At 38.4% G+C, this 15,133-nt stretch overlaps 1 protein-coding gene across 5 annotated transcripts in view; it reads right to left on the reverse strand.

Annotated features, from left to right (window-relative positions):
* The window catches only part of LOC108001218 (hillarin), a 198,963-nt gene that overhangs the window by 168,898 nt on the left and 14,932 nt on the right, over positions 1 to 15,133 (reverse strand). For 3 of the 5 annotated variants that reach the window (XR_009831614.1, XR_009831613.1, XR_009831612.1), the window contains exons 4-12: positions 14,517 to 14,633; positions 14,130 to 14,302; positions 13,387 to 13,630; positions 12,607 to 12,833; positions 12,201 to 12,422; positions 11,973 to 12,122; positions 11,714 to 11,903; positions 11,019 to 11,276; positions 8,324 to 10,776 (exon numbers count right to left, since the gene is read on the reverse strand). Coding sequence is in view for 2 of the 5 variants with exons in the window: in XM_017062127.3 (XP_016917616.1) it covers positions 10,465 to 10,776; positions 11,019 to 11,276; positions 11,714 to 11,903; positions 11,973 to 12,122; positions 12,201 to 12,422; positions 12,607 to 12,833; positions 13,387 to 13,630; positions 14,130 to 14,302; positions 14,517 to 14,633 (1,893 nt within the window). In the remaining 3 variants the exon portion in view is untranslated. Of the gene's footprint in view, positions 1 to 8,323; positions 10,777 to 11,018; positions 11,277 to 11,713; positions 11,904 to 11,972; positions 12,123 to 12,200; positions 12,423 to 12,606; positions 12,834 to 13,386; positions 13,631 to 14,129; positions 14,303 to 14,516; positions 14,634 to 15,133 lie in introns of those variants that run through there. The other 2 variants (XM_017062127.3, XM_062080967.1) reach the window with 1 other exon arrangement.

Genomic DNA, 15,133 nt, shown 5'->3' on the forward strand with positions numbered 1-15,133 from the left:
CTTCGCCTTTCTTAATCCTCGACGCGAGCATTTTTCTTCTTCTCCTTTTTTTTAATAAAGATTAACGTCAAGTCGACTATATCGTTATTAACGGAGGGAATAAAAACCGTTTCTTTTTACCCTCCTTCGATAAATTTCATTACTTTTCCGCGTTATCTTCGAAGCAAGTTGTTTCAATTTGTGTGCAGCTTGCATATAATTTTTTTTTTCCAAGAAAATTCGTGTATATCTATTCGAAATTGCTATTCAACCGAGTGGAATTAAAATCATTTCTTAATGATCAAAACGAGTTCATCCATAGCTCGGTAACGCGGCATCTCTCGCGATAACAATTACTTCGAACGACAACTTGTTCCAAACTTGACCACCGACTATTTCTAATGAATATTAAGCAGTCGTAGCACGTTCAATAAAGATGACGTACGAGTCACGGGGATTTTCTATTGTATAGCGGGTGACGCGTACAGTCGCGTCACGGATTTTTCCAACGAATGCGAAAGATGAACAAGAGTTTTTCACCACCGCTCGATTCCTATCGCTCACGTTTTTTTCCCCTCGAACTACATACCAATGTACGTACATCCTCGACATATATATATATATTATCATAAATATTATATACGTTTATAAACGTATATATATATTTTTTTTTACAACAAATTTATTCGCGATTATGGAAATTGGAAATATATTCGACACGGTCTCACGAGAGGGAGATGGCCAAGGGTGAGGGAGATCCAATTAAATACGGGAACATATTTACCGCCGCATAAATCTCGACAGTTGTAATATTTCAGCACGCGTTTTTTCGGCGCGCACAACTCTCGTCGTCGGCATTATGCCGTTATGTGTCGTTCCATGATTTCCCTCCGACGAGCGTTTCCTTTTTTTCTTTTTCCCCTCCCCACTCTCCTCCCCTTCTCTCTCTCTTTCTCTCGATCGCCATCACCTTCACCTCCTCCTCCTTAGCTCGGATGCGCCACATATTGCACATAAATTTCGCACGCACCGTCATAAAAAAGTCGCAGCCGTCTCTGTATATTATATCGGTATAATAGTGACGTGGGAAGGCGTGGCGGTTTTTCCTCCGTGGCTCCGCTATTAGACGGAAAATAAGATTCGTTTTTGCATAATGCCACCGTGACGACGAGCCAAATGGACTTTATCCGAGCCACGTAGCCCGAGCGCCTTAGAATTTTTTAACAGGCGGTGAATCGCCCACCCCGCGTTCGAATTCATTAATTTAATTCTTTTTCTTTTTTTTCTTCTTCTTCTAAGAGAGGAGAGGTGGCTAACGTAAACGATATTAGAGCAGACCGTCTCTTCTGTACCGTAATTAGAGGCCACGGGGCGCGCAAGAGTTAAAAATTACGCCGTTTCGGGGGCTACTCGGTAGCGATGGGATCGAGTGTCTCGCGAAACGATTCTTGAACTCGCGTTCGAAATTTTTTCGAAAGGAAAATAGAAACGGTTTGTTTGGGGGTTTCTTTAATCACTGTGGATGTGTAATATGTAAAAAAGAAAAAAATCGCAAGAAAATTATTCAAATTATTCTTAAGTATCTTTTCTTAAACTTTTTTACTATCAACAACTTTCTGTCAACAACGTATAACCGCAATCGTCGAAATTAACTTCTTATCTTCGATCCCAACCTCTATTATCTACCAAAAGAAAAAAAGGTAGACCCAAGTCACCCGACATTTCCAAAGAAATCAATCGTAGCCGCGTTAAGCGTAATCACCCTTCCTTCCTCCTCATCCTATCCGGTTAACCCGGACACCCTAGTTAGAACCTCCAATTAAAGATCAAACACGGGAGACCGAATGGATCCTGGAATGATGGAGAACAGCGGGTCTCTCCTCCTAATCGCGCACCTCTCGCTGGGGCGCATCTGCTTTCCCACACACAAAAGGTCCTCTTCTTGTTTTCTATTTCCTCCGGCCGCGTTATCGAGCCGCGATCACCGAAATCCGGCAGCATCTGTTCGCATCGCGCCCGAGGAAGAGGATCCGCAGCGGAGGCGAGGGAAGATGGTGGAGGGAACAGGCCAAGAGATCCCAGAGGCACGCACGCTTCGTCCGGTGGGGTGCAATCTTGCGGTCCAATCGCGGCCACAAACTTTTTCTAGCCTCGCAAGAAGAGAGTACCAAGGGTGTAGCAAGGTGTTCTCAAGGCTGGGTCGAGAGGACGGGAGAAATTCGTGAAGGAGGAGAACCGGCCCGCGTTCGTTATCGTCGCTCGAAATCTCGTCTGAATCCAATCGATGGAATCGATCGGGATGAAGCCGATACCCGAGCCAGAAGATAAAAGGGGCTGCGGCGGATAGACGCATCGAAGGGTGTTTGTTTCTCACCCTGTTCCTCGATATATTTCGAGGGCGAACGAATTTTTCCAATGAAAATATATTAGATATTCCCGATCAGAGAAAGGATTCGCATAGAGTCTATGATAAGAAATGAGGGACTAATATTTGTTATGTGAATATGAATTTATATATTTGTGGTGTGCACTTTTCGTTTCGTTTCGGAAGGAAAGAAACGGAAAAGGAATAGCGAGCGCGGATGGAAAGTTCGCCGTATTATCTGGCTCGGGACAGTTGTACGGTAAATGGAATGGTAATTCCGGAAGTGGAACCTTCCGTAAATAGAGATTAAAATATATTCTTCTAGCATAATGCCTATAGTATAATTTTGCTTTCCGGCAAAACCGTTGAACACCGTTTGGATAATTTGAAATAAATATTTGTGGAAGACAGTTATCCCGCTGGAATTTCTATCCTTATTTTTTTTTTTTTTTGCGGATTACGCGTGATACGATTTCTGCGTGGAGATATTCCGAGAATAAAAGCTAATTAAGAAATATAGTTCGGATAATATTCAGAATAATATCGACGAAATATAAATTTTTATTTTTTTTTTTTTTCTTTTTTTTTTTTGAGACAAAATTTTCGAGAGATAGGTGATTAAAAGTTACAGGGAACGATTAATATTAATTCTGGATCAACTGTAAACTACAAAACGAAGAGAGGAAAGGGTAATATTTTAACAAATAAAAATTTATCTGCTCTCGACCCGCTCCACCGATAAATTTTTATTCGATTAAAAGCGTATTAACGATCGACGAAAGTCATTTGTATTTTGTTATTTATATCCGATCATACGTGAAATTGTGCTTATTAATCGATCCGCGTGAGCAAGTCGAAAGGATTTTTTAACGATTCTATTTTTAACCGTGATATAAATATAGACAGGGAAAGAGGAAATTTTAATTTATTTAACAGCGGGGTTATTTCACGCTCCGAGACGCCTCTTCGAGTTTACTTAATTTGAAGAATCTCTTTCACGCAACCCCAAGTGCCCGGGATCTGCATGACCTGCATTTATATTTAATCGTGATTTAAGGGGGACGCCAAGGAAACCCTATATGAGATCATTATTTATTAAGTGACCGAGCTTTGAGGTTTGGTTTACGCATCAAAACATAAATATCATAGAAATATGGGGGGATCTCTGTTTCTGATTAAAAGGAGATGCAATGTTTATCTCGTGCCCAACGAGACTGCTAAAATCCTTTCAACCAATCAAAAATTCACCATCAAATTTTTCATTTCTACGATTCTACGGAAATACACGTTTTCTCTTTTCTTCGTTTCCAACTTATTTAAATACAATCGTTCAAATATTATCCATTGCACATATTTTATCATCCTAATACTAAATCTCGTAACTCGTAAAATCAAATGGATAACAACAACTTATATAATATATATTTATCACATTCAACGAAATTACTGATCACAAAAGACATTCCTCAACGAGAAATCCCTATTAAATTCCCCATTAAAAAAACCTCCAAAATTCCCCAAACTCTGAAACCCTTCAAATTTCCTGCCTTCCTTCGAAGCCCACCGAGCTTACTTCTCCTTTCCCCCAAACACGCCCATCGCCAATTATCATCCCCTAGTCACAAATATGAGCTATCGGTCACGATCTACCAGCGAGATTACATTCAACTCCTCCATTCCCTATAATAAATAATGCACCGCTCGATTCCTCCAACACTTCTCCTACTATAGAGAAAGCAATCGCCGAGGGGGTGGTTTGTAGGCGTGTGTCATTCGCATAGCGACGGTGGTCGAGCGTGAAAACGCGGTCTTATCTTAGCGTCGAGCTTATGAGGAGGGTGGAAAACCCATATCGCGCGTTGGGGAAGATCGGGAGAGGAGGAGAGAAATAAAAGAATTCGACTTTGGATTATGCAAAAATACCATAATTGGTGAATACAAATTTCATTTACGTAGATTAAGAATTTCAACTTTACTAGAGAAGTTAAACATCCAAATTATTAGCTTAACGATCTGTTGATGCATTCCTTCTCCAAGTTTGTCAGAATATAAAGATGTACGATATATTATATTTTCGAAACACCGAGAAAATGTGCACGTAATTTGCATCTCATATCTCGAAAATGAAACGTGCGTCGAAGCAAATGGGGAATCGCGGGGGTTGAGATCGTTCTCGCGCGTGACTCACAGTGTCGCGGTCACGCCACCCTCGAAAACATCGCGCCACTTCGATGCCCGATATTCCTACGAGCTTCTCTTTCTCTCCCTTCCCACCCTTCTTTCTACCACACGACGGACAACCGCTTCACCCTTGGTGTTTCGCTATCTGGCAAAGCGTAGAGGGGGAGAGGGGGTTTATACGGGATTGGAAATACCCTCGCGCGTACGGCATGCATTATAGATCTTCTCGGTTCGGGTTCAGATTAAAGAAGGAGGGGGTGGGTGCAAAAATAGTCCTCGGTTGGAAAGGCGATAGCTTTTACACTCGATGGACGAGTATACGTATATTTAAACATATATATGTGTATATATATATATATTATAACTATTAAAAATAGAAACACATTTTTCATGTGTAAGTCGGTTGATAAGAACGTGGTTTAACGAAGTTCTGATTTTTCCCCTTTTTTCTCTTTAATCGTAATTTACATAGAGAGATTGTGGTATCGATGCGCTACTCGCTTCGCAAAAATGAGTCTAATTTATCTAAAAAAAAAAAAAATGATTCTCTATTTAATTAGAGATAATAGGAGAATTTCATTTAAAAAAAAAATATTAAACAATTTATACAAGTATTTTGTATCGAGTATCGCATAAATACTTTTATATTTCGAATTAAAAAAAATATCACACGTAAATATTACACGTAACCGGATATAAACTGTGTAAACACGTATGCATTTTAAACGGACGTGTCTATGGACGAGGGCCACTCCTTTGCCACTCGGGTCTCTACGAATTTTAATGCGTGTACGAAGAAAAAGTTGCCAGCGCCTGTGATCCCCGCGCGACAACAATCGACGATAAATAAGCCTATACGACTTGAGAAAGATATGAAATGTGGTTTGCAATTATTCGAGGGTGTGTCGGGGGGTTGAAATGCATACGTGTTTTTTCGCTCGGGTAGTTAGAAAAAGATATTCGATGGAAGATTATTCACGCTATCGTAAAAATATAAATGAAGGAAGTGGAAGTAATAATGTTGAGCTTCTAACCAGTGGAATTGTATCTGGTTATTTTTTTCAATCGAAATAATAGCCGTACGCGTTTGTTAGCATATACTTTGCTATAATCTATCGTAATTTATCGTATCTGGTACGAGTAAAATAATCTCTTTTCTCTTTTCTTGTTTCCTCCTTCTTCCACTGTGTGTATGTGTGTATATAAAATATTTGAAACTCTCACGATGTACGAACCGAAGAAAAAATACACCTATCTACTTTACATTTTTAAGTACTACGACAATGTTGGTCAAACAATTGTGTAACCTAAACATACTTGTTCGATCGCTCGTCTTAAAAATACAGCACGCGCTAGACTAAAAAAAAAAAAAAAAAAAACTCAGAACATTCGATTAACCTTGGTAATAAATCCATCTTATATAATAATCCGAGTCTCGTATAAAAAAGATAAATTTTACTTTCGTCTATTAAATTCCATCCAATTATTTTTCCCCCCTTATAATTATATCGTCAAAAATAAAACCCATAAGCCTTTCCTCATCCTCAACGAGTCATTGTCTTTTATCCACTCCATATTTTCGGCATACAATACATTTACAATAACCCAAACGACAACCGTAAATAAGCTGATCTGCAATTACAATGGATCCGCTTAACGCGCTATAAATTACAAAGTGACGTCCGCTTGAATTGCGAAAATCATTCTTTTCGCGTCTGGATAGTTTCTTTTCTCATCCCGGTCCAATTCTGGCCGACCGTATTCCGGAAGTTGTCGCAAAGGGGACAAGCCTGAATTGGTGGCTATTTAATTAGCGACTCCTCGAAAGGCGACGAGTTTCCGCTATTTCTTTCCCTCTTCCTCTCTCTTTCTCTCTTTTTATTTCTCTCTTTCTTTCGTTCTTTGTAAGAAAATATATAAGCGCGCGGATGGCGATTCGTCGTTGGAACGAATAATAACGCGAGACGAGCTCGATAATTAGTTCTCGTTGATATCGAGCAATAGAGATACCGGGTGGTCTGTCAGAAATAGAACGATATGGACGTTTAATGGGCCCGCAAGTCGGATAAAATACGGGAATAATCTTGTTTATTTGATTGGTTCGAGGAAATGAAATCGTCGTGAGAGCCCCCTTTGTTTTAATCCTATGAGCGGAATCCTTTTAATCGATTTAATTGATATTATTATTAGTTACATTTTGTACGAAGATTACGTACTAAGGAATTTTTCCTAATAATACATAAGTTTAACTATTGATTACATTTTTTTTTATAAGAGTATTAATTTTTGAAACTGATGAGATTGTTCATACATATTTGATATCAATTGATATCATATTGATATCAATGGATACATTCATGATCCGACAATTTTAATAAAATACAATTTTTAATTTCGTTTTTGAGTTTGAATTCAAAATATTGAATTCAAATTTTATTCTGATACAAAACGCGTTATTCAAAAAAAAAAAGATAATTTATCTTCGATATTTGAAGATAAAAAAAGAAATAATCGCGCTTAAAATAACTAAAAATAATATTAGAAATTTAATTGAATTAAAATTTTTCTTAACATTACAATTTTTGTAAATTATAAAATATTACATTTACTAAAAATTTATATTAATAATATTATAAATTTAAAAATTAAAAACAAAAATGTAATATTTCATAAATTAAATTTATTTTAATACGTTTATATCATTTTATATTAAATAAATTATTAGACTGCGAATGAAGCGAATGTATCAAAAAAAATCTATTAATGACTATTCGATGGTTCAAATAGATCATGTGGTATAAAGAAAATCGGAAAAAGGGAAACCAGAAATTCAAAATTGAAACTCTCTCGACCGTCCGTTTATTTCTTAAATTAATCCCGGCTTAAAGTCGGATTTTCTTCGCGATATCGATCGTCCTTTGCAATCGTGTCACTCGTCGCACGGTTCACTGAATAAATCGTTCTCCGTTCACGTCGCTAATAAATATGTATCGTAAATCCATAGAAAAAGAGAGAGAAAGAAAGAGAGAGAGAAAATTTGATATGGTGTATCAGACTAGTCGATTTTTCGGTATATGAGGCCACGGTGTTTTATAAAGTATAATTTCACTGCATACATCGAGAGAGCACGCTATACACAATGTACGCCGTTATGTCACACACGAGACCGTTTTAACTTTCAAACGCGATCCTAATATCAGATATCGAGGAAATCGATAACCATCTTGCCGCTTTCGATTCCATTAATTGCTCGTAAATGTTGGAAATTGATTTTTTAAAACTCTATTCTCGTATACTTATGTATATGCGTCATTCTGTCCACATATCACGTATAATACGATTAGTCAAATACGAAGTCTAATAAACGTTCGATCATAAAAATACTTTACAATTATGAGAGAGAACAGGAATGCGAACAATTAGGAATGGAATTCAGCTTACGAATGCATTTTAAACAGTTTCGCACACGTAGATTACTCGAGATTAAAAAATAAAAGGGAAAAAAGACGTAAAATGCTTTCCCTCCAATAGATCGATATACATAGGTATTGCGCATGTCACGTAATTGCTTCTTTAACGTCGACATTTTGAAATGTAGTTTGATAAAACGATTATTGCGACGAATTATTAAAAATCTATCATAATGACAGAAAAAGATATTAAAATCTCCAAAAGTATCTTCGAATAACGTTTTTTTCTTATATTTAATAATCTTCGATGATAACGATGTTTCAATATATATATATATATGAATATATATATTGAAATTTACGACGCAAAAGGAAAAAAAAAACTCACCGGTTTCGTCGTGGCTCGTTGACGACGCTTTCAACTTCGTCTTGAATGTCGTGTCAGCCACTTGGAACCACTAGTTTTCCACTTTAGCGAATTAAACTTGGAGTTTGTCTTCAATATGACACAGTTTAAAGTATTTTCACAGCACATCGACGTTTACTTCGTCGCACTTAATTAGATCGCGGGCTCCGGCACGTCAGAACGAAACAGGAAACGAAGACTGTGCTGCCACCTTCAAGCGGAATCGTGAAGTTCTTGCGCAAAAGATTAGGCGGGAAATCATTACCAATACGAAAAGTAACTAGAACATTTATGAATGTAAATTAATTATTTAATTAATTAAAAAGTTAAATATAAATATATTAATAAATAATTGAATAGATAGAATAATTATACGTTACATTTGCGCCAGATAAATCGGGATTTCCATAAAATTAGATTTTATTAATTTCTTTTTTTACAATAAAACAATAATCTCTATTGCGTATCTGTAGTATGTATAAAAATTAATTTACATACTCGTTAGAAATAATGAGAAAGGATATATTAAGCTCGAAGTTACAGTTTATTCCACCGGTAACAAAAAATACGGAATCGTGGAGAACTTTCTTGCATAAGCGTCGTTATAACTTTGAATTAGAAGAAACAGAGAGAAGAGGGAAAAGGAAAAAGACGTTAATATTACAAAAATTAACAATTACAGTTAGCTTTCACCGCTGTAACTTCCCATTGGAAAAAGTTTCAGCGTTTCCACGCCTCTCGCATACGAAAATAACTAGAATCGTGCAACTAATCCTGACAAAATAACATATAGCACCTGAACTTCGAGAACCACCGTAGCCGCAAAAATTTAATGATTTTAAAAAGCTTTCTATGCTTTAACGAACCTAATTTAATTATTGGAATGGAACATCACCACGATGTATATCCACGATGTTTTCGAGAGACAATCGAAATAATTGCTCGTTCATTTGACAGCGGTGATTGTCGTTCGCGAGAAGAAAAGAAGGAATTTATTTTATATATATATATATATATATATATATATCATCGTTAAAATACAAAGAGAACATAGAAGACTTGGGAACAAAATACGCGTTCCATCCTTGGAAACTTTCTTCGTCGATTTCGTTTGCAATCGAAGATCTTATCGAAGATCGATCGATAAAGCGGATCGAAACGATCCTCTGTGCATAATTTATACATACACGAGAACACCTCGCTTAACGAAGTAAAATGAAACGCACGAGATTCTCGAGATTGAATTAAAACAAATCGAGATAACTGGGGATTAATGCCTCTCGTCGAGGCGAGAAAGTTTGATTAATTTGGAGATCGGTGAGACCGATCTCCAATGCTGGTTAACTTATAATTGCCAACTTTCTAGCGGAAATACGAGGGACGACACGGTGGTTCGGTCGTGAAAATTAAAAGAGAAAATCGGCGTGTGTGAGTGTGAGTATGATCCTATTAAAAATAGAGCTTATCCTATTAAACGGAGCTTATTTTATGCTCGTTACATCTTTTCCACATCGTATCCTTACGATGCGCGGCATAATTCTTCAAACGTTAGACGTGTCTCGTTCGATGATCATCTTTGAACAATAAGCTCGTGGTTATTATTATTAAACTAGAAAGAATGTGGAGGTAGCGCGTCAAAGATCGTAATTCGTTCTCGCACATCTGGACGACATTTGTCAAAAGTTTCTCGCATCGCATTCAGTTACAGTCCGAAGAAGTACCAGTTGTACTTTCACCTCCGTTTCCTCCAGTTGTACTATCATCGTGAACATCATCTTTCGTCACATCTTGATTAACTCTTGATTAATTAATGGATAATTTACTGGCAAGTAAAGGCTAATCTCGAAGATTAGTTCTTACACATCCGAGTTCCCCATATCCCGCGATGAGAAGAAAACAAGAAGAGAAAGAGGAAATAGGAAGGAGCTTGGATGGTAAGAGAACTTGCAGCACCTTTTTTTTTTTCTGAAATCACATCGAGCCAATCTCTCACGCGATGTTTCTTCGAATCGAGCCAGCGAAATCGTTATATCTCTACGTGTACTGTATATATATATATATATATATATATATATATATATATATATATATATATATGAAAATACGAAATGATGAACTCCTGGCTAGTTCCTCTTGCTCGAGTTAATCAGATACTTGCAGCAATGAGTGAGCAAGTGTTTTTCACCGGTGATGTCATGCGGCACGTTTGTCGGATTGGTCGATTCCCTTGTATAAATATCAAGCCCATACTGGCCCTCCTCTGGAAAGCTGATCGAGAAAGTCACCACGTCGTCGTCGGCGATTGAATGCGTGACGTATTTGGACAACCGTTTTTCCTCGATACCATTTTTGTGCAGTGTCGCCATGAAGTCGGTCAGCGATCTCGACATTCGAAATTGGATTTCCAACTCGCGGCCAGCGAACACCAATGCCTCCTGATGGATCGAGAAGAAAATATAAAAGAAATGATTTAATGTACACGTTTATAATGCGTTATAACAACGCATTTCTGATATTAATTTTTAATAATCGGAAAAAATATAGATATATATATATCTGAAACCAGCAAATTTCGAGAGCTCTGTTTAAAAATACGAAAGACAAGATACCTAGAAAATATAAATACTCGTGGAAAGAAATATGGAGAATAATTTAAAAATAATTTATCGTGCGATACCTGATGGGTTATTGGTATGAGACCGAAAAGTCTGGTGGCTTTCGTAGGGCCCCATTCGCCACTCGCGCAATCGGGCAACGGCACCATCACCGTCTGCAATTCCTCGCAAGCGATTTTGAATTTGCACACGCTCTTGAACTTCATCGGCTCCCCGGTTAAGTATTCCTTCGGCGTGACAGCGTTGGCAAATATATCCAGGAGGAAAGCCCCCGAGCAGGGCGCGTGAACACGGAACGCGACGATATTCCCGACGACGGACTATGTAACAAGGAAATAAATAATTTTCGAAAATAAAATTCTTACGCGATAAAAATTTCTTCGAACAATTTTTATGCAAAGAATGATACATGTGGAACTATTTATATTTCCTCGGATAAGCAGTGTTAAAATTCACTCGTCAAACATTTCGTTAAGAGATCGAGAGATCACAAATCAAACATTGAAAATCAATATTGAAAAACGTATATGACATCATCGTAAACATTGGAAACGTTGTTTGAAGAGATCTGTCGCTTTACCGAATTTCTTCATTAATTAATTTCATGGTTGGCTAGCAATCAATTAACGAGAAGATTCCCAAACTCCTAGATTTCCTCCTTTCGTTACATTTCCCTGATTATTTATATAGGAACGCGACCGATGGATAATTGTTTGAAAGAATTTTCATTTCACCAAGATATTTCTCGAGGGTTTACCTGCATGACGAAACGTTTCAACGACACGCCGTCGTAACCGTCCCCATCGTTGTCGTAGAATTTCAAGTTGTAATGGAAAATTAGGGACGATTGCATGTGAGCTGGCATGGCTATCCTCACGGTCGCAGCACCTGTAGAATCCGTGTACATGACTGCGTTCGTGTTCGTATCCGGAAAGTAGAGACCGTACCTGTCCAATTTCGAATGTTTTAACCCTCGCAAATAATGCGATGATGGATAGTCAGACTTTCTTTTTTACCTGAAGAACAACGAGCGCACGAAAGGCAGCTCCTCGAAATCTTTGAGGGAAATCGGTTGCTTGAGCAATTGCCACTCCTCTTGAAGGGGGAAGAATTCGTAGATGAATTCTCGCGGGTCCGTGAGGAAGTAATGATCGTCGTATTCGTATCTGGGAAAAAAATAGAAAAAGATGGAATTTGAACGATTGGAGCGGAAGGGAAATACAGCATTGAGCCTCTTGTCTTACCTCAGACTATCGTTCTTGGCCTTCGGTTGGCCAGGACGAGGAACTTCTTTGGCATTGACCAGATGTCTTGCCCCCCAATTGCATTGAACGAATCTCCACGCGCCAGCCACGTAAACGGCGTTCCAACTGTTCCGGAATCGATTGTCCTCGAAGCAAACCCCCGGCTGATAGCCGGCCGATTTGCTGTAACCCTTTATCACCACGCAATGCAATCCAGCATAACTGAAGGAAAAAAATATCGAACAATTTGAATTTTTGCACGTGAAAAATTATCATGTTCCCATTTCCCGACACGTTTCAGTCCAATTTTGAAAGGAAAGAAATACGGGTACGCCTTTGGGGATGAATTATCATTTTGGGCGTGTCGTGAGAAAGATCGAAATGAAAAGGAGTTGAGAGCGTTTACCTGCACAATCGTTTGAACAGAACGTGGTAACTTTCAGTCCCGTGTTTTATTCCTCTCAACAAGCCCATAGGCGTGTCCCCGCGTAAATTCTCGTCGAACTGCATCGTGTTTAGATTCTTCACGGTGATCCATCGGAATATCGTCCTAGCTTTTTCTATATCCGATCCGCATCTGCTCACCAACTGCCGTACCAGATCAGTGAACGTTTTCTGATCCTCTTGAGCCACCTGATTTGTCAAAAAGAAAAAATATATATATATAACTCGTAAAAGTATCGATTACAAAATTATTCATTATATATTCACGAGATATATGTTAACTTTTGAAAGTATTGAATTAGCACGAGATATCTTTTTTTTTTAAAAATAAATAACGAGATGGATAAAATTTAAAAATTTTATTCTATCACCATCTAGACGAATATTGCCACGTGAAACTTTATTCGAAACGTGATGAAAGAATTCCAAATACTAAAAAATCAAAATTTATGTCATCTTCAACGAAACTGGAACAACCTAGTCTCCCCTAATAGCGCCATTCAACGTATCGAATGACGAATAGCCACGACACGATAAGACGAACCATCCTTCGAACGAAAGAAAGGTCGTAAATCGATTACGAATCTTCGTGTATAGACGCGGATAAAAAGGCGAGGCCGTCGTTGATACATGAAAATATCCGATTCGATTTAAAATTCCGCGTGTGTAACGCACTTCCCCTTCCACGCGAAAGGATTTTTACGAAAGGATGGCGGCGTTAAAGGGGAGGGAGGGGGCTTACCGAAATAGCTATCTGATCCATGTCGGCAAACTCGAGAGGATCATTGTAGATGTGATACTTGGCGAGGGCTGGGGGTTGTGGGGGTGGAGCACGCGACGGATAAGGCAAAGGCGGCGCTTCCTGGGCATAACCGTCCCCCTCGTCGAGATACAAGCTCTCCTGGCGCATATACTCGCTCCTCGCCTCGTTGATCAGCTCCAACATCTCCGAGCTCTGTTTCTCCACCAGCGCCGCGGTCGCCGCCCTGGAAATTAGATCGAGAAAGGAAAATTTTCGAAAATTTTCCGATATGTAAAATCGAAAACTCGAATCTGGATTTTATGGAATGGATAAAGTTATGGAATTCCATCTTACGATCGAAGAAATTCGATGGAAAATGTTACGGTTATATAGGTAGGTAAAATTTTTGATAAATATAGATGGATATCGTTGGGGATAGATCGGTAAATTTTTTATTCGTAAAGAAATGGAGAGAAGAGTTGGTAGTTTCTTCCACTCACTTTCTACTAAGATATAAATCTTATCGTGTAAAAAAAATATCGTGTAGAAAAAATACTTGTCGCAAGTATGAGGAAAGACGACACGTTTCGTGTACGATAAAAATAAATAAGTTTTCTCCTCGGAAAAGTAAACAGATTCGAGGGGATTAATCGTGGATCAAATGACACAATCGCGTGATTTTTCCTCCCGAATGAATGAAACGGCACGAATGTGGAATCGGTTTAATTAGATTTAATAAGTACCGTTCGTGCTCCAACATTTTGCGCGTGAGACTTTCCTTCTTCTTGTCCCTGCGAAGAGTCATGTTCTTCTCCAAGTCCTCTTTCTCCTGTTGAAATTGCTGGGCTCGGGCTCTTCCGCCTTTTTCTCGTTCCCATCTCGCCGATAATTGTTCCAGCTCCTTCTCCCATTCATCCTACTCGATAAACACCAACAATTAACCTTTCACGATTATAATAATAATAATAATTTACACATGACAGAAAATTAACTCGTCGAATTGCAAAATTATAAAATTTTCTTGACGAGTTTTCAAATCGTCAACATTTCACGTGATATTCATTTATGGCCTTCTAATATGAATATTCAAAGATTCGATACGATATAATTAATATAAAAAATATACGTACCCTGAATTCCTCTCGAATTCGTCTGTCCTCCTCCTCGCGATGGTGAGCGAATTTTCGATAGAGGTCATCCTCTTCTTTACGATGTTTCATCTCCAATCGCGTTTGCTCATCCCGATCCTGATAATTATAACAAAAAAAAAACAAGAACGATCAAGCCTCTTTCTCCTAATTATCAAACGAAAGAAACGTTCTTCTTCAGCGGTCATCATCCGGTTCGCGCGGGAAATTTAAAACGAATCGCTTTCGCGGATTCGCAACTCGAACGAGTTTCACCCAAGAAGAAGAAGAAGAAGTCGCAATTAAACAAATTCTTCTTCTCTTTTTCTCGTTTATCGAGACCTTAGAGTCCCATAGGCGCTATGATCGTCCAGATTTTTTGTGTTTGAGCTTACTTTCACGCCGTGTTTCTGCTTTCCCGAAAACAGGGCTCTCCCGAAACGATCAAAACCGAATTGAACAGTTTTAGCGGAGAAAGAGAGAAACGAGAATGGATTAATTCGTTCCCATATCCTCGAGAATCGGTCCACGAAGATAAACCGATCATCCATTTCGTGAAAACGAATGGAACGTATCTCGACGATCGTTTGAAAATGGTTTCCTCGGATTTGGCCTCGGAG

This window comes from Apis cerana, linkage group LG10, assembly GCF_029169275.1.
Source record: "Apis cerana isolate GH-2021 linkage group LG10, AcerK_1.0, whole genome shotgun sequence".
Lineage (NCBI taxonomy): Eukaryota > Metazoa > Arthropoda > Insecta > Hymenoptera > Apidae > Apis > Apis cerana.